Below are 17,324 nucleotides of genomic sequence, written 5' to 3' on the forward strand. Positions count from 1 at the left end.
AAACATCTAATCAACATTTGATACTTTTAAAGAAATTTGATCTTTGAAACTCAAAAATAAAAACTGCAACATAAAATATACCGGAAAAAGATTTTTTGCTACAAAACTTTGCAAGTTATTTGTAAAATTAATCAAGAAGGAAATAAATGATGCGACAAACACGCCGCACTGAGACAAACAATTTTACTTGTCTCTGAGGAGATTTGCATTGTGTGGGAATATGATAAGACATTGCGCAGCGGGTTTTATTGTTTTCAGTCGTTTATTGCCATGTGAATACATTTATTTGAAATAATTAGCCAGGGAAATGTCAGCTTGGAACTCCATGAGGCCGACGGAGCTGAAGTTGACGTTGGAGCCAGCTATGGAGTGTTGAACTGAGATGCAGTCATTGCAAGCCAATGTGAACTAAGCCTTTGTTGAAAGATTTTCAGCTTCTAGCTGTTTTCACTTTTGCTGCTTGTTTTCATTTAATCATCATGTCTGAAAAGGGAAAATCCAAAGGGTAAGTAAATGCCATTTCATTCTTACAATTGACTATCAATTAGAGTATGATTGTTCAATCAAAATGGCCGAGGTAAGTGGTTACATTCCGAACTGCTGTAGTTCATACATCCGGGATGCAGCCCTGGTTATCCTAATCATTTTCTCACCTTTTTTGGATTAATGGTTAAGATCCTCTTTCAATATGGACAACAAGTTCCATCAGCAGAGCCCACAGCCCAATCAATATTCACAAGTGCCGTGGTTTTTATATTTTGATGGGTGTTGAAATTCAGATGATAATATGCATGGGTTATAGGTACATGCTGAAGGTTTTGGATATCATAGATACAAGACTGAGGGTTGTTATTCATTGTCATGATCCAATGTTAGTTGTCCTTTTCACTAGTTCATAATTAGTATACATGGCTGCAAGCCTGCAGTGTTTAAATTGGACAAATACCATAAACTATGTCTAATCTAGCGCAATCTGTCCTAGTCTTCTTTAAAGGTTTTTCAGTTACTTTCAAATAATTTTAGTGGGTAAAAGTATGTCCTTGACAATTATTGATTTTCTATAAGGATAATCAGTTAAATAATTGAGGCTGTTGGCAAATTACTAGAACCACTTAATTCAAATAAGAAACACTGGAGTCTGAGCTGGATTTGGCCAATGGGTAACTTATATTAGTACCTACATCAGACTATCATTGCATCCATAACATAAACAGATGCTTGCATAATTATCAATGAAACTAGGTAGGTATACAGTAATGCCACTACAAGCTCTCATCATTCAGAGCTCAGTTGAGAATGCTTGACACATGTTTGCCAAAGCCATGTCAAATTAATTAACAAGGTTCAAGCAGAGGCATTAACATGTAGCCTCTCTTTTAACATTTGATCCCAGACCCCCTACTGACCTGGAAATTTTTACACACAATTGTGTTGGGCTAGATGATATGGAATCCTAGGAGACTGTAGTTAGGACAGGTAAGTAGCTTCAATAGCACCATTTGTCTAGGTTTACAATGTATTATCAGTCACAAGAGGTGAAATGTGGTTGAGTTGAGCATGCATGCAAGTGCAACTTTATAAGCCCATAGGCATATCGTGGATGCTAGACACCCTGAAGAGGTTAGTTGCATCTAAGAAAAGTCCCTGCTTTGTGGTAGCTATCAATTAGGTGTCTTTGATTTCAGCCTGGCCTTTTGTAGAAGTAGATGGACTATTCGGGTTTCAGGTGCTAGTTAAACTGTTTTAAAAATGACAATTGTTTTTCATTTTAAAGCTACCTGCTTTTCAAAGTAAAAACGTGTGCACTGTCATACTGCCACTGTTCATACTGATACCACAGCCCACAGTCCATGAATTTTTTTTTCAGATAAAAGAGCACATCCTTGTCAAAGGCGAACTCTTGTATGATGCTACTCATGTTAGAATGGCAAATTTGAAGCATTTTGAGGAACAATTAATTATGTCAAATATTAATTCAGCCACAGATGGCACCTCCCCGACGGTTTTCTCGTGATTACTCGGAACACGTTAGAGATAGAGAGCGTTGGACTTCGCGAAAGCACGCGTTCCCGGTTATAACAGCCCGGGCTCGAAGCGCGACGGGCGCTTGACGTTTATGAGCCGAGCCTCCTTACAGGTATGGTTGCGGTTGGTGGCAGGCCGCAGCCAGGCGAGGTCAGTGAGGGGACCGGCCGTGCGCGGCTATGTGCGCACGTTAAAGGTAGTGTGCCACCTTTGAAAGATTTCCAATTTTATTTTTCCTAGGATAAGAAGCTTCTGTTTTTACCTAATATCGCAAAAAAAATCAAAAATGGGCCTGGAATAGTGCCTTTTTCGCCAAAAAGTTTATCGGTTTTTCGATATGTATAACAAATGTAGTGGGCTCACCTGCAAACAGGCGTCGGCAACAATCGCGAATGCGGCGCACATGTGACAATAAGCAAAGGTCATTATAGTGTTACGACGTACGGGAATGAGTTATCAGCTGTCTAATCGTAGACAACACAATGTCGAGCCTTAAACTGTAAGCCTGTAATGGTATTGTTTCTTTTATTTGGCTGTCGAACATTATTCATGGTTTGAAATATGATTTTATGTAAAATAATTGATATGAAAAAGCCGTCTCATAAGTTATGACCCCATTTCACCGCACGCAAGTGGCAGAAATGACCATGATCAGCTGACGCATTTTTCTTGGCCGAAGTCAGAGCGCGCAGCCCGACGCGCCACCACCGCACCACAAAGTATGAGCAGAAGCCGCGCCCAAAGCCAGGGCCCCGGTAACGTGAGGTAGCCGAGTCGGGGCAGCGTGCGCTGACCCAAGCCGGGGCCGCAGCTTTGGGCGCGGTCTACCGCATCCCCGCGGGCAGCCCCGGGCTATCACATGACACCGGGAGGACGCGCGGCTCCAGCTTGGGTCAGCGCACGCTGCCCTGACTCGGCTACCTCACGTTACTGGGGCCCTGGCTTTGGGCGCGGTCTACCGCACCACCTAACAGGCGTGTTCGAAACCGCAGGAGCTGATGATGAACGGGTTTATCGAAACTTGATTGGATGAGCCTATCGGTAATAGCGATTTCAGTGTGTGCATTTATTGTTCATAGTGGTGTGAAATGTGGTTGGGGTACGACCGACAACCCGTCGGGGCGAATTTCGCACTGGGGTACTCAAAATTTGAAGAAGTTAAGACGTTTCCATGAGTTTTGAAGGTATGGATAAGTTCTAAAAATCCGGTTCTCCTTATCTGGGCCATTAACTCCATACGGTCCAGGAAAGCTGGCACACTACCTTTAAACTTTGGACTCCAAATTCTGCGATAGAACCGGAATTGCACGATCGGAGGGTAGAGGGCAGGGCCAACGCAACAAGCTTCGCTTAGTGGGGGCTCTGCCATTGTGAATCCTTCCATTCAAAAGGTTCGGACTAAATTTATTTAAAAAAGTAATATGCCGAAAACCGGACTCCTACAATGGCATTGGTACTTGATCTGACCTCAAACGTCTCTGCATATTAATATCCTAAGTTGTTTTATGGAAAACTGATATTTTGCATTTTATTTATCATGTGGATTCGTTTTGACTGGGCCATTGCCATATTAGGTCTGTTCCATCCATGACGTGGACACTGGACAGTGGAAACTTGTGCTCAAGGTTTTGAGAGCCCAGCCTGCTCGGGTCGTTCCAATGGTTCATAGATGAAACTGCTTACAGGGATGGTGTGTGATTTTTTAGAAAAATAATTCTGTGCCTTTTTAGGTAGGCAAATACACGGACCGTACAGCATAATTTTGGCACGCTTTCGAAAATTCTGCCGATTCTCAGTGTAACGGTCGGACGATGTAGGTCAGAGCCAGAGGTCGCACGAGAAGTTCGTATACTGTTGTGCGGATACTGGTTTAGCGACTCTGTCTTTTCAAGACACACCAACTAAAACTGACCCTTCGTCATGCCACATCCTATCGATAAGATACGAGCTGTGCACCTCGGTCGGTTGGTGTTCCGGGGGGTAGCGCGGCGTCACATTACTGGAAGCGCGGCGTCCGGAGGGGCCGGGCATCGACACGGCCGGACGTTGCGTCCCTATCGCGCCGCATATCCGGCGAGCGGCCGCACTCGGCGACCGGCGGGGCTCCGCGGTGGTACAGACTTCCCTGTGATTACGCTCCGGGCGCGGCACGACGCGCGGCCAGTCCACCGTCCACTGGCGTGTCGTACTCGTGGTTTTGTCCGCTGGCCTGCCCACCTCTGACCGTCGAGTCCTCCATTGGTTTGCCGGACCAACTCGTGGTTTTTACTCTGGTGTGTCCATCTGACCGCCGAACTCCAGACGTCTGGCCGGCTCAGTGGTGGTCGGCAGGCCGCCGGGACGGATGTGTGAGAGTGCGGACCGGCTCACTAGTGCTGCGTGTTCAGGCCGCCGGGCCGTGGTGTCCAGTGCGTGAGGGGAGGCCGGCCACCGTGGCGGCCGTGCTGAGTGACGGCGGCGGCGGCGGCGGTGCGGAGCGGCAGGACACCGCCGCAGACTCCGACGGCATGGTGGTGCTCCGGCGCAGCGTGCGCCGCCGCAAACTGGGCTGGCAGGCCGGGTAGGTGCCCAGATTTGCTGACAGTCGAGATAGCTGGGCTGGCGGGCGGGGTAGGTGCCCAGGAGGGCTGGCAGGCGGGGTGGGTGTTACACTGGACCGGCAGGCGTGGTAGGTGTTATACTGGGCTGGTAGGCGGGGTACGTGTGTTACACTGGGCTGGCAGGCGGGGTAGGTGTTACAATGGGCTGGCAGGCGGACTAGGTGCCCATGAGGGCTGGCAGGCGAGAGGGCCAGGAGGGGAGGGTGTCACGCTGGACCGGCAGGCGGGGTAGATGCGCCGTGGGTGGGCTGTCGGACTGGATAGGATGGCTGGCAGCCGGCAGGGTATGTAGGTGTTAAACTGGGGTGACAGGCGGGTGGGTGCGTAGCTTAGCTGGCAGACGGGGTAGGTGCAAAGTTGAGCTGACAGACGGGGTTAATGCCCATTTAGACCTGCGAGTGAGAAAGGTGCCCGTTGGGCTCGTAGACGGAATTTAAATATGTCTCGACTGGCTCGCACTTGCAGGCGGGACATTTTCCCCGGTGGGTTCGCAACTGGGATGGTGGGACTGTATGGGCAGCGAGCCATTTGAAACTACTATTTAGAAGTGTTTGTGCAAATGTTTATCTTGCCTTAAAAAAGCGGCTCGAACTATTTCCATAGGCGTTCAGATGCGTTATTGAAGAAATGGGAAGGTGTGCAATGCTCTTAAATGAAACTGTTGGAGGCGTGCTAACTGTCCCATAAAACTCACAAAGAGACGCCGTATATGAAGTCCTCGAGTGAGACGTGAAAGGCAATGTCGTAAAATGTCGAGTCTGTTGCTCTCAGATAGGTAGTAAAAACCCTCGCGGCCCACATCAGCTGTCTTTTTCGCCGAGAATAGTGTCAACAATAGCCAGTTCGTATACACAGCGCAGCTGAAATCCGCCCTAAAGTGCGACAGAATGAAATATGCATGTTGTTATGTCTTCATTCCACGCCTTTCGTTTCATCCGTCAACTATGTTAATGTTTCTTACTGATCACTGAACTATTTTTGGTTTTGAAATGACTACACACCAGGGTTGTGCTCGACTCAAAAAAATTTGCCGACTCGACTCATCATTCAACTTCAGAATGCCCTGACTCAACTCTGACTCAAACAAGGAGCTGATTTTTTCCCTTGACTCGACTCATGACTCAAGCGGCTCAATGAAAATATGAGTTGACTCAAACTTGACTCAAATTTTTTGTTGAGTCAAGTGTGTTGACTCAAAATTGACTCAGATAAGAAAGTTGTTGAGCGGGGGGGAGTGAAAAAATCCGGCAACAGGGCCAGGCCTAAGTTGTTAAGCGGGGGGAGAATGAAAAACTTATACTATATATTGTTTCTAGAAAGTTGAGTCAGCTGACTCATGTTCCTAAATGTTTTTGACTCAACTCAATGTCAAAAGCTATTTTACTGACTCAACTCTGACTCAACTCAACACCTTAATATTTTTGTCCGACTCAACTCTGACTCAACTCAACAGCTCAACATTTTATCCGACTCGACTCAAATCTGACTCATTTGAGTCAGAGTTGAGTCAAATTTCTGACTCGACTCATGAGTCAAGCACAACCCTGCTACACACAATATTATATGGCACAATGATCCGATTTGACCTTGCATTACCTGCAATTTCTAGTTTATCTGTAATAATGATAGAGGTGCCTCGAAGTTATATAAAATTTCAGTAGCTACCGTTTACAAGTGCTATCCTCGAAAACCTCTCTTGGTATACCTATTTATCGCACCCTCCTCGGTGTCTGTGAAGCTCAAAACGTGTTTGTGTCCTGCTCTCAGTCTACCGAGTGTTTTCTGACCGACGTTTGTTTCTGACTGCTTCTGACCGTTTCTGACCAACGTTTGTCCGTTTGTTTCAGCGAGCTGAAGAAGCTCTCTGAGGAGAGCTTGGCGCGGCAGCCGGAGGAAGTGTTCGACATCATCTGCAAACTGGGGGAGGGGTGAGTAGTGCCGGGCTGGCTAACCGAGGTCCGTGTTGGGTCAGAAGTGCAGGATTGACGTGTGGCTGGGAAAGGATAAGTTATGCTGGGTTACGCTGCGTAATTGGGGAGGGCTTTTTGGGCCTTCTACTCAGCACCGACCGTGTATGACCGGGTTGAGCGCCACTCCCAGTTCCGCCTTCCCCACGCCGTTTGCCTTCCCCACGCTGTTTGACGTCACCCTGTTCGCTTCCCTCAGGTCGTATGGCTCCGTGTACAAAGCATTACATAAGGAGTCAGGCCAGGTCCTGGCCATCAAGCAGGTACCTGTCGACACCGACCTGCAGGAAATCATCAAAGAGATCTCCATCATGCAACAGTGCGACTCGCTCTACGTGGTCAAATACTACGGCAGCTACTTCAAAAACACCGACCTATGGGTGCGTACTGAACGTGCGGCTTGTGCGGTAGCCCCCACGACCCGAGATCGTCGGTCCGGTTCCGTAGGCCCGGCCGATGGTCCGAGACCGCGCCTGGTCCGGCGGCTCTGGTGTGATGGCGTGCCACGTGCGTGGCTGGGCAGGGCGGGGCGGGCAGCCGACAGGATGGGCGGCCACCCGGGCGAGTACTTAACTAATGAGCTTTGTTCAGTAGAAAAATGGACCCGCCGCCACCGTCACACCGCTGTCACTGTCGCATGCATTGGCGACGGTTTGCGTTAGTGTAATTCGGTGGCATCTAGTTCAATTTCTGCCGGTGATCGATAACACGAAAAACTGAATTTATGTGTAGAATGATCTAGCTCAGACTGACCCAGGCATTCTCAACGGCTCCATGCCGCGGTAACTCGGTATAAAATGATAAACGCCGTGCCTGCAACGTGGAATCACCCCCCCCCCCCCGATGTTACGCTGTCCCCATCCATATCACGAGTCCGACTTAATTTTATTTCTTTCGGTCGTCAGATCGTGATGGAATACTGCGGCGCGGGCTCTGTCAGCGACATCATGAAGCTGCGGAAGAAGACGCTGTCTGAGGCCGAGATCTCCACCATCCTGGCGGATACACTGCGCGGCCTCCAGTACCTGCACCTGCGCAGGAAAATACACAGAGACATCAAGGCCGGCAACATACTGCTCAACAACGAGGGGCACGCCAAGGTAGGCCCGGTGCTATCCCGCTCGGTTGGGTGTCATTGTGACCAAGCCGAGTCTTCATATTAGTTGTACCCAAAGCGTCATCACTTCAATCTCTAGGTTCGTTCTTTTTGTGGTTTGTGCATTCATTGTTGCCGCGTTATTCGACTGATGTTCTGTTTGTGGTTGCTTTGCTATGCGAGTTCTTGTCTGTTGCTGTGGAACATTTTCTGTCCGATCAGTCGTTTTCTGTGACCGTGGCGGTTTTTATAGTGTATCTATGACCCATTTGCGGTGACTGCTTCTCAGGCCTTCTGAGCGCCCGCCCTTTTTCTGACGCTAGGGTTTGTGCGGTCGGCGCTGCTGAGCTCTGACGTCGTTTTTGTGTGTTCACAGTTGGCCGATTTCGGAGTGGCTGGTCAGCTGACCGATACGATGGCCAAACGGAACACAGTGATAGGCACCCCCTTCTGGATGGCGCCGGAAGTAATACAGGAGATCGGTGAGTCCACGTACCGGCTGGCGACGTGGGGAGGGTCGATGGAGCACGTTATGCTTGAGTCCCTCCGGTAGCAACACACATGGCTACCGCTCATTTTTTTATAGATAGTTGACAAGTAAGTGTTTCGACTAGTTTGAATAGAGCAGCGCCGATCGCTCTTTTCGGACCATTGCTGACTGCTACCGATCGCAGTTCAGGTCTTCAGCCAGCCCTGTTCGTGTCTTTGACGCCCCGGCCCGTCTTGCTGTTCGTCTGCCTTCCAACTCCGTTCGCCCCCTGACCCACTATATCGCTCCGGCCCGTCTGTCTACCATCTGACGCCCGGATCATCCATCCCTCAGGGTACGACTGCGTGGCCGACATCTGGTCGCTGGGTATCACGGCACTGGAGATGGCCGAGGGTCGGCCGCCGTACGGCGATATCCACCCGATGAGGGCCATCTTCATGATACCCACCAAGCCGCCGCCCAGTTTCCGAGACCTCAACCAGTGGTCCGCAGAGTTCATCGACTTCGTACAGCGGTGAGTCGACGTGCTTCGGGCCTTAAGGATCTTATTCGCTCGACGGCGTGGCATTATTTAAACTTGTTTGACACAGTTAGTATGGCTTGGCTGAAATGAAATGCCTATCCCCGTTGCAGGTTAGTGAGTGAGCTTGCCGCACCGTCTGTAGCCCGATTCTGGCACGCTTCGGTGCGCTCTAATTTAGCTGCATCTCACACCTTTCCAGTGAGAGATCTGTTAACTCTTACGCCTCCCAGCCCCAGTTGCTCTTCTCGTGACCCGTCCTCTGCGCACCACCGTCAGGTGTCTGGTGAAAAACCCGGACGAACGGGCGACGGCCACCGAACTGCTGGACCACCCGTTCATCCGGGCCGCCCAGCCAGCGCCGGTCACCCTGACCAGGATCATCCAGGAGGCGACCGAGGCACGCGCTCAGCAGCAGCTGGCCAAGAACAACAAACTGATCCACATCCAGCCGGAGCCGGCCAGTCAGAGCCAGGTGAGACAGACTCCAGAGTCAGAGCCAGTGTCAGATGAGTCAGAGTCAGGTGAGAGGCGGCGCAGAGCTAGAGACAGGCGAGTCAGTGCAGAGCCAGGTGAGCCAGAGGTAGAGCCAGGTGAGCGATGGGTCAGAGGCCGTCGGAGGTAGGCGATTGGCTGACCTCTCGTCTTCCTCTGACTGCCGTGGTTTCCAGAGCACGGAGTGACCGTCCGCATTCCTACCTCAGATATCCTAGCGTTCGTCAGGTCGTTCAGGACTGCCGGTACCCGTTCAGGACTGCCGGTACCCGTAGTTGTTCGAAGGGTCAACGTGGGCAGGGTCAGAGCCGGGTGGTAGGCGTTTCCAGCGACTCTTTGACATGGGTCTGGGTGGGTCAGATGATGAGAAGTCAGACAGGGACCTTGTAACGTTGTCGGCCATTGGCCCTCCGCTTGTCAAGAAGTCGCCGGACGCTGTGGTTTATTGCATCTTCACCCAATGAGATATGTCGGTCTGGCGCTGGGCATCAATAGCTTTTCTTGCTATTGCATGCAATGTATTGGATCTTTCAAATAAATTTAGCATTTTTGTCAATTTATGAACCAGTTAAGTACCTAACCATGTCTCAATGTCAGCCACAGTACGTCGCAGTGTCTGTGCCCTCCGCTGCGTGTTTCCGTTTACGACTGACCCGGGCCCATCCCTCCCCGGCAGCCGCGTCTGGAGCCGACCGAGAGCCAGGAGACGATGCGGCCGGCCGACCCCGGCACGCTGGTGCCCGGCGACACGGGCACCCTGGTCACGGACGGCACGCTCGTCTCGGTCGCCTCCAGCCTCAACACGATGCTCATCAACTCGGACAGCGACGAGGACGAGGCCACGATGAAACGTTAGTGACAATATTGTGTCTGTCTAGTTTCTCCTCATATTTCTCTTCTGACTTATCTGTCTCGACTGTATCAGTTTTCTCCATCTTTCCGTCGCAGGAGTCACACGCAGTCTGATGTAGTTCAGTTCTGGGCAGAGTTTGAATAACGTTTTGGACTAACCTGGCTCACGTAATGTCGGCTTTTTGTTAGCTGGTTGATCGGAGTCGTAGCCAAGAGCTGTCTTATAAAGTCGCTTCTCCTGTGCTCACGGTCAGTTTCCGATAACTGTGCTGTTATCGCCGTTGCTGTGTCGGCTGCATGACGTCAATTGACGCACCCTTCCGTTCTGCAGGGCACGATACGGGTAACGGCAGCCCCAAGTACCGGCCGCTCTTCCTGGACCACTTCGACCAGAAGGAGGCCGAACAGCGGGTAAGTCCCCTCCATTCCCCTTCAAACCGTCCCATGTTCGACCCCCCATGCTGACTCGTCTCCCAGATTGTCGGCGGCTTGTGCTGCCTGCCTTTGCCTCTGCGCTTCTCGTCGTAGGAGTTTTGCTTTTTTATGTTCGCTGCGAACGTATAGGTAGAGTGGCGTACTCGATTGGCTAAGGACCTGGAGCGGAATTGTTGTGTGTTTAAATCGCAGCGCTTGGCGCACGGCTGCTAGCCTGTCGCTTCCATCGCGGAGGACGCTGCTGCTCGACGATCGTCTGCTCTCTGGCTTACGGCGTGACGGCTGCTTTCAGCGTCTGTTGCAGCAGCAGCAGCAGCGGCAGCAGGCGGCGGCTGCAGCGTCACAGGCGCAGTCGCCGCTGCAGCCCCCGGCGGCGGCGGCCGAGCCGGCGGGCGCGGCGCCGGCCGCCTCTCTGCCGCCTCCTCAGCCGCCGCCCGGTCAGGAGTACCACCCCACACCGCGGCCACAGCAACTGGAGGGCCTGCACCAGGAGCGAGAGCGGGCACTGTATCAGGTATCGTCAGATTGACAGAGCGGGCACTGTATCAGGTATCGTTACAACAGGGCACTGTACCACGGCGCACCGTCAGGAGAGCAGGACCAGATAAAAAGTGTCAGGTAGTCAGTGGGAGGCATCCTGATCCCACTAGGTACTGGCCATGTTATTTGATCATTCGCAGACTGCAGAGCTGCACTACTCCTCCCGTCCACCCGTAGGTTATTTGCACCCAAGATTTCTACATCAGCGCCGCCAGGACTGCAGAACATCACGTGCTACTTGTTCCGCCAGGTGCCGCAGTCTGGTGCCGTGTCGTCACCCGCCGCTCGGGTGCTAGGAGCCGGCCTGGCGCCGCCGGCGGGGCCGTCCGCCCCCGCCCCCGCCCAGGCTCTGCCGCCCCAGCCCCAGCCCATCCCCGACCTGGCGCCAAAGCTGGGCAGGAGCCAGTTCATGGACACGTCTTTCGAATTTGTGAGTACACTGGGGCGGGCGGATGGCCGACAGACTGGGAGTCATTGTTTTTTTTCCATTCCGGTAATGTCTTTAAGTTCTTATATCACGTTTGACTAAGATGACTGCTTCATGGATGTCGTGTTTGCGTTGCGAGCGTAGTATTATCCATAAATCGCGCGTATGTCAGCTGGTGACCTATGCTACGGCTGTGTGCGCCGGACAGCCACTAACGTTTGTTTCCCCGTCCCTGCCGGCAGATCCGTTTTATGAGCTACGACAAGCTGCAATCGCGAATGAACAGTCTCGACTCGGAGATGGAGCGCGAGATAGACGATTTGAAGCGGCGCTACATGGCCAAGCGGCAGCCCATTCTCGACGCAATGGATGCCAAACGCAAACGGCAGCAAAACAGCCAAAACTTCTAGTGTGGTCGCCGCGAGGCGCGCAGTGTCGAGCGAGTGTGCCGGACCGAGCCGGCCGGCGCGCCACCGGTGCCATAGAGCGCGCGGCCCGGCGGCCACCGGTACCGCCACCGTCTCTGCGGGTCTTAGCTGATAGCACGCCGCCACCGGCCAGAGAACTTTTAACGACAGCGAGGCCAGCGCCCGGCGTTTTAGTGCGCGCTCTGTGCATATGACTGTGCCGAGGAGTCGGCCCGCCCAGAGCGGGGCCGGCACCGACTGTTTAACCTATCATGAGCGTTTTATACATCGCTGGTCAATACACTAACATGAGAGGATCGACAATACGGATTTATGTGAGTATATATCCTGTATCATGCTGGCCAGGAGTGGTATCGTCTCATAAATCCCGACTTGATGAACGGTCTTAAAAACCTTTCAGTCCAGCCCATACTTCCTCTCATATTTCCAGCAGTTACTTTCTGTGTCATCGTTTATTCAACAACTATTCATCATCATGAGCCATGAACAAGACACCGGCACAGTTGCATGTAGATGGTCTGTTGGTCAGCCCGGCCCGCCCGCAGATCCAAGTGTGACGTCTGATCCTCTCCTGCCTCATCCTCAGCCTCAGCGGTCAGCCGACCGGCTGAGTCCCGCGCGGCGCCTCACTCGGCGTCCGGCTCCAGGTCGGAGATCTCCTCGTCTGAGGCGGAGGCGGCGTCCGAGGCGGCCTGGTGCGTGAGCACCTCCAGCTGTCCGCCGCTGGTCCAGACGGCGTGCAGGGTGACGCGGAACTCGGCCTGCTGCTGGCCCAGCAGCTTCTGCCGGGACGGCGGCGACGGCGCCGGTCAGCAGCCGACACGGGACCCACAGCGACAACCACCACTCACCAGGTACCGGTCCACGGCACACTAAACATTACCATTTCACAGCTGCGTTTTACGATACAGTGACTCGCGCCAATATGCTGTTGCGTTTCAGTGGATCTAAACACGCGTGATTGAACTGAGATGTTAACTGGGATCAGGGCTTCTTTTAACTTGTTTGAACGACAGACCCTTCGCAAAGTTAAGCAGTGCCCAAGGAAACGGTGAAAAAAAGTAATAAAGATTCCTTCCATAAGAGGTTATCTATTACCCTTCTCGAAAATACGCTACTGCCTAACGTCATAAGGAACAAATTTCAACAGCTGATCTGCCAATCGGCATCCATTTCCCGGATAATTTGTTCAATCAAACTATCCGGACAAATTAGCTAGTTCCGAGCACAAATCGTACGCTGCCTTGATAACAAATCAGCACAAGAGCAGAGAGCTGGAAATAAGAAAGATGAACCAACCAGCGCTTGCTCCAAGTTGTGGTGAACTTCTTTCAGAATATATTGATGGACTGCCTAATTAATTCCATCACAAAATGCTTCGGTGTGAAATTCTGATGTCTCATGTGTTTATAGAAAACTACCTTATCAAGTGTGGATGTCGGGATACTGTAAAAAAAACGACGGGCGAGCAAGATCTTACCAGTATTCTGCACTGTTCTGGCTTCAGCGTGTCTCCTTTTCTGCACACCACGTGGTCTTTTACTAGGGAAACCACGCCTGCAAAAACAGCACGTAAGTTGTCATGACAATCGTTCCGCGAAGGATCAATCGTTACACGCCTAACACTTGCAAATTATGAAAAAATGATCGCCAGCATCACCCATCGGAATCCCTTCGACCACCACGGATTGCAACTTAGAGCGCTGCCATAAACTCGGGTTGATGGTACCGTCAGCTGCCCCGCCCCTGACATCACTCTAGGGTGTGGTGATTCATTTCTCCCCGAGGCCGTACCTTTTATAGCATAGTGAGCGATTCACCCCCAGACCGTACCTCTTTTGAGCGTGGTGGGCAGCCCGAGCTGCCGCAGATGCGGCTCCAGGCTGTGGGGGAACTGCGCGAGCGGCCCCTCGGCCAGCTCCACCGTCTCAGTAGCCACGTTGCCGGAGCGGGCGTACTCTGGACAGCTGAACTCGCCGAACCACCTGTGGATAGGTGATCCCGTGAACAGGCCGGACCGAGACCGGCCCCGGCCGCCCCTCAGACCTGCCCTGCTGGAACATGAGTTTCACTACACTATACCTTAGCCAAAAGCAGCCCAGGTCAGACCACCAATTTCAAGTAGCCTTAAAGGGACTATCCCACCTTTAACATGGGGTTTGAGTTGAGATAGCCAAGTTTGCGGCGAGGTTCAGAAACCACTATCCATCTAGGTTGCAACCCCCGCGGCCTCTTGGTGTTGAAGAAATTCGTTCCCTTCATTTGAAAATGGGCCTTGTACAAAGCCCTATCTTCAACATGGAGCGACCGTTAGTGTGACGTCACCTCGTTTAGTCATTCTGATTTAAATGGGTTTGTTCGTTGAAAAATCGCTTAAAACTTGGTCTGAACTTTGTTGTGGTGCCTACAGAGTAAAAAGAATCAGCTTTATGACAGTAATGTGGCCTGGGGAAGGAGGTAATTTTGGGCTGTGACGTCACATATTTGAAAGTTTGTGTTTGGAATATGGGAAGCCTAAGATGTTTAATGAAAAATAAATGCCAGAACCGTGTTCCTGGTCATCCAATCTATAAAGTCGGGCACAGTTTAACTGGTTTTAACAACATTTTAGAAGGTGGGATAGTCCCTTTAACCCTATTAGTGGCAGGCTCCTGGCTACCCCCTATTAGTGGCAGGGGGGGGGGGCTGTTTACGACCCCCCCTTGATATCTCGAGATCTAACGGGCCGATTTTCAAAATTCAAACGGCATTCGATTTCGCTCAACGTGATCTACATTTCTAAAAAATAAAAATTAAAAAATGTCAATAGGGGGGGGGGGGGGGGTAGAGGGGGGTAAAAACGGGCAAATTGCAGATACATTTTAGACTGTTTATCACGGCCAGGTTTCTGAACCAATCTTAACGCAACTTTTGCCGATCGATAGAGAATGAACCAGGAATTCACATGGATCCTAAAAATATGCATTTTCAAAAATCATAGGCGGATACAGATCATTGAGATTGGGGGTACACAAAAAGTATAGTAAATAAGGTTTTTGTTGGTACTGTTTCTAAAAAGGGTTGTAATGGTCTTGTTATGTTACAATTTTCTTATGAGAGAACGACTACAATTGTATTGGTCATGCATAGGCGGTGTCAGGGCACCTATGTTGGGAGGTAAAACATAACCCCCCTTTTTGGACGCCTGGATCCGCCTATTATAGCAAAAACGTGTCAAAAGAGGATGCACAATAACTGTATATGTTATCACATGATACCTTTCATTCACTGTTCGTAAAACTGGTGCAGCATCGTGATCTTCGCCCAAATGACTCGCTTCACGAATAGGACCCCCCAATTCCCAGTGCTCTGGAGCCGCCCCTGGTAAAGTTATGAACTTGAAATTTTCAGGGAATGTGCCCAATTTAGTTTTAGGAAAAGTCAGAAAATTTCAGCATCGTAGCTTCAGCGGCTTCGGAGATATTCCCGAAAAACCTGAGGGGTGGATAAAAACAACCCCCTGCCACTAATAGGGTTAAGTGAAAGGGTGCCCTTTAGAAAGTAAAAACTGCCCCCGCGTTCGATGTCTCTCGGACGACGAAGATTCTGCGTCGTCCGGCCAATCCCGTTCAAGGTCAGTGGGGGCTCGGCTGCAGTTATGGAACGTGATTGGCCGGACGGCGTAGAATCTTCGTTGTCCGAGAGGCATCGAACGCGGGGTAAAATGCTCTACATACTAAATTATGCATACTAAATACTAAATACTACTCTGTATACTAAATTATGCATTTTTTGCAAGTCAAAGTACATGAGGTGGTGTGAAATAGATAATCCCACAATGTCTTTGACACCTGGTTCATGCCCACTCAAGTTAGTTCTCAATAACACATCTGTCTAAAAAGGAAGCAGCCCCTTTCCACTACAGTCTACATCCCAGATGATACAAGCACAGTTTCCATTATCACTGGTCAATAGGTACTCACTCGTACACCTCCTCCTTCTCCTTGTTGGTGAAGAGCAGCCCACACTGACCAACCAGCAGCTCCGAGATCTTGTGCAAATTCTTTCTGTGCTCAGTGTCCTCAGTCTTTCCCAAAGCATGTGCCATCACCTTGTTCTTTCCAAAGAAGAACCTGATGAAAATGAAACAGAACAATGCTTTTAAACATGAACACTATTATGTAAAATTAGCAGTTATCATTCATAAATAGGTTGTGTCTGGGAACTTTATAAATTTATGAAGTGCTTTAGTCAATATACATCCAATTAACAACCACCCCTTTCCTCTCAGTGAAATAGCCACTGTATTGGACTCGAACACACTATGAAGCTAATAAAGACATTTCAAATGAATATGAAAGTGCCAGTACCAAACAAAAAGGTACAAACCTGCTGTGTTTCCATTCAGCACGCAGCTCCTTCCACCGTTCATTGCGCATGTTCTGCACAGAGAAGACAAAGAGGCGGGCATAGTCGTCCGCACACTGTCGTACATCATCTATTAGCTTTGCTTTGGTGTCTGAACCCTTGCGACTTGTGGTTTTAGTCAGGGCAACTGAAAAATAAGCAGTTTATGATCAGTCAGCTAAACATCTGTAACAGCAACACAAGACCTAAGGGCAGAGGCAGTGCTACACCTACCTACATTGCTGGTGTTGGAACTCAGTTGCTGGCTATGACTTACGAGGTGCAATTGCTCGGTTATTATAATGCCCTGGCCCCTGTGCAGATTACAGAACACCAAGTGGTGAATGATGTTTTTTCTTATCATCACAGGCTAGACAAGTCTCTACAAACACTAGGCATGCAGTTCAAAAAATTGCATAAAACACTGAATTTAACATTGACTCAAACAATTACAAATAGTTCTGTACAAAAAGCTATACAAATAATTCTGACCAGAACAGTTTTATTAGAGCTTACCTGTCCGATCTCTCCGTGATTTCGGCATATTCTAATCAGGTATATAGCTTCAAGTCTACGGCCTTGCCTCAAGTCAACTTCCAAGTCGCGTCAAGTAGGTACCTACGAATGAAAAAAAACGATCTACTGGCGTGTATGCATGCCAACTCGAATCATTCCAATAAAAAACACTGATAATCTATCGTTCACTGATCATTCAAATAACGCTGAAAAGACCTACTTCATAGCTAAATGATAAAAATAATTAGCCTACCGTAAAACACACATTCTCGTGTTTATCCCCTTCCACATGTGCCGCGCACACGTGCGTATCATTTTTGTGTTTGTAACTTTTGCGTCATTATTGCCGAAATGAACATCTTAAAACACAGCTAAAATAGGACCACACTATTCAACTGCCACCTTTGCAGCCTAATTCAGGAACCCTTTCTGGGCCGATCGAGACGAAAACAACAACACCCCCAGTCGATTCGTCGGATGCGGTTCTACCAGCCATTCAGTCGTTTTGAATATGGTGACCTCAGGTGACCTCAGTGACTGAGAAGTC

General features: G+C 50.1%; 2 protein-coding genes across 7 annotated transcripts; one reads left to right on the plus strand and one right to left on the minus strand.

The window, feature by feature from the left end:
- Window positions 1–151: 151 nt before the first annotated feature.
- LOC122373098 (serine/threonine-protein kinase 3-like) lies at window positions 152–12,178 on the plus strand. Of its 4 annotated transcripts, none has more exons than XM_043350860.1 (12): window positions 186–505; window positions 6,473–6,553; window positions 6,792–6,972; window positions 7,498–7,692; window positions 8,065–8,170; window positions 8,512–8,692; window positions 8,978–9,173; window positions 9,870–10,044; window positions 10,377–10,456; window positions 10,773–10,994; window positions 11,271–11,450; window positions 11,690–12,178. In XM_043350860.1, exons 1-12 carry the CDS (start codon window positions 480–482, stop codon window positions 11,855–11,857), a joined length of 1,791 nt encoding a protein of 596 aa, XP_043206795.1. In that variant the 5' UTR covers window positions 186–479; the 3' UTR covers window positions 11,858–12,178. The 4 variants fall into 4 exon arrangements, with proteins under 4 accessions (XP_043206797.1, XP_043206795.1, XP_043206796.1 ...); XM_043350859.1 differs by lacking the exon at window positions 186–505 and adding an exon at window positions 4,367–4,585; XM_043350862.1 differs by lacking the exon at window positions 10,773–10,994 and having other exon boundaries at window positions 152–505.
- Window positions 12,179–12,312: 134 nt separating this feature from the next.
- Window positions 12,313–17,079, minus strand: LOC122373099 (mRNA turnover protein 4 homolog). Of its 3 annotated transcripts, none has more exons than XM_043350864.1 (7): window positions 17,043–17,068; window positions 16,778–16,879; window positions 16,244–16,409; window positions 15,838–15,987; window positions 13,709–13,860; window positions 13,356–13,432; window positions 12,313–12,657 (listed from the first exon to the last, which is right to left on the minus strand). In XM_043350864.1, the coding sequence occupies exons 2-7, from the start codon at window positions 16,803–16,805 to the stop codon at window positions 12,502–12,504; spliced, it is 729 nt and encodes a 242-aa protein (XP_043206799.1). In that variant the 5' UTR covers window positions 16,806–16,879; window positions 17,043–17,068; the 3' UTR covers window positions 12,313–12,501. The 3 variants fall into 3 exon arrangements, with proteins under 3 accessions (XP_043206799.1, XP_043206800.1, XP_043206798.1); XM_043350865.1 differs by having other exon boundaries at window positions 17,031–17,051; XM_043350863.1 differs by having other exon boundaries at window positions 16,778–17,079.
- Window positions 17,080–17,324: the final 245 nt, after the last annotated feature.

This window comes from Amphibalanus amphitrite, unplaced genomic scaffold (genome assembly GCF_019059575.1).
Source record: "Amphibalanus amphitrite isolate SeventyFive unplaced genomic scaffold, NRLGWU_Aamphi_draft 001442F_arrow, whole genome shotgun sequence".
Classification (NCBI taxonomy): domain Eukaryota; kingdom Metazoa; phylum Arthropoda; class Thecostraca; order Balanomorpha; family Balanidae; genus Amphibalanus; species Amphibalanus amphitrite.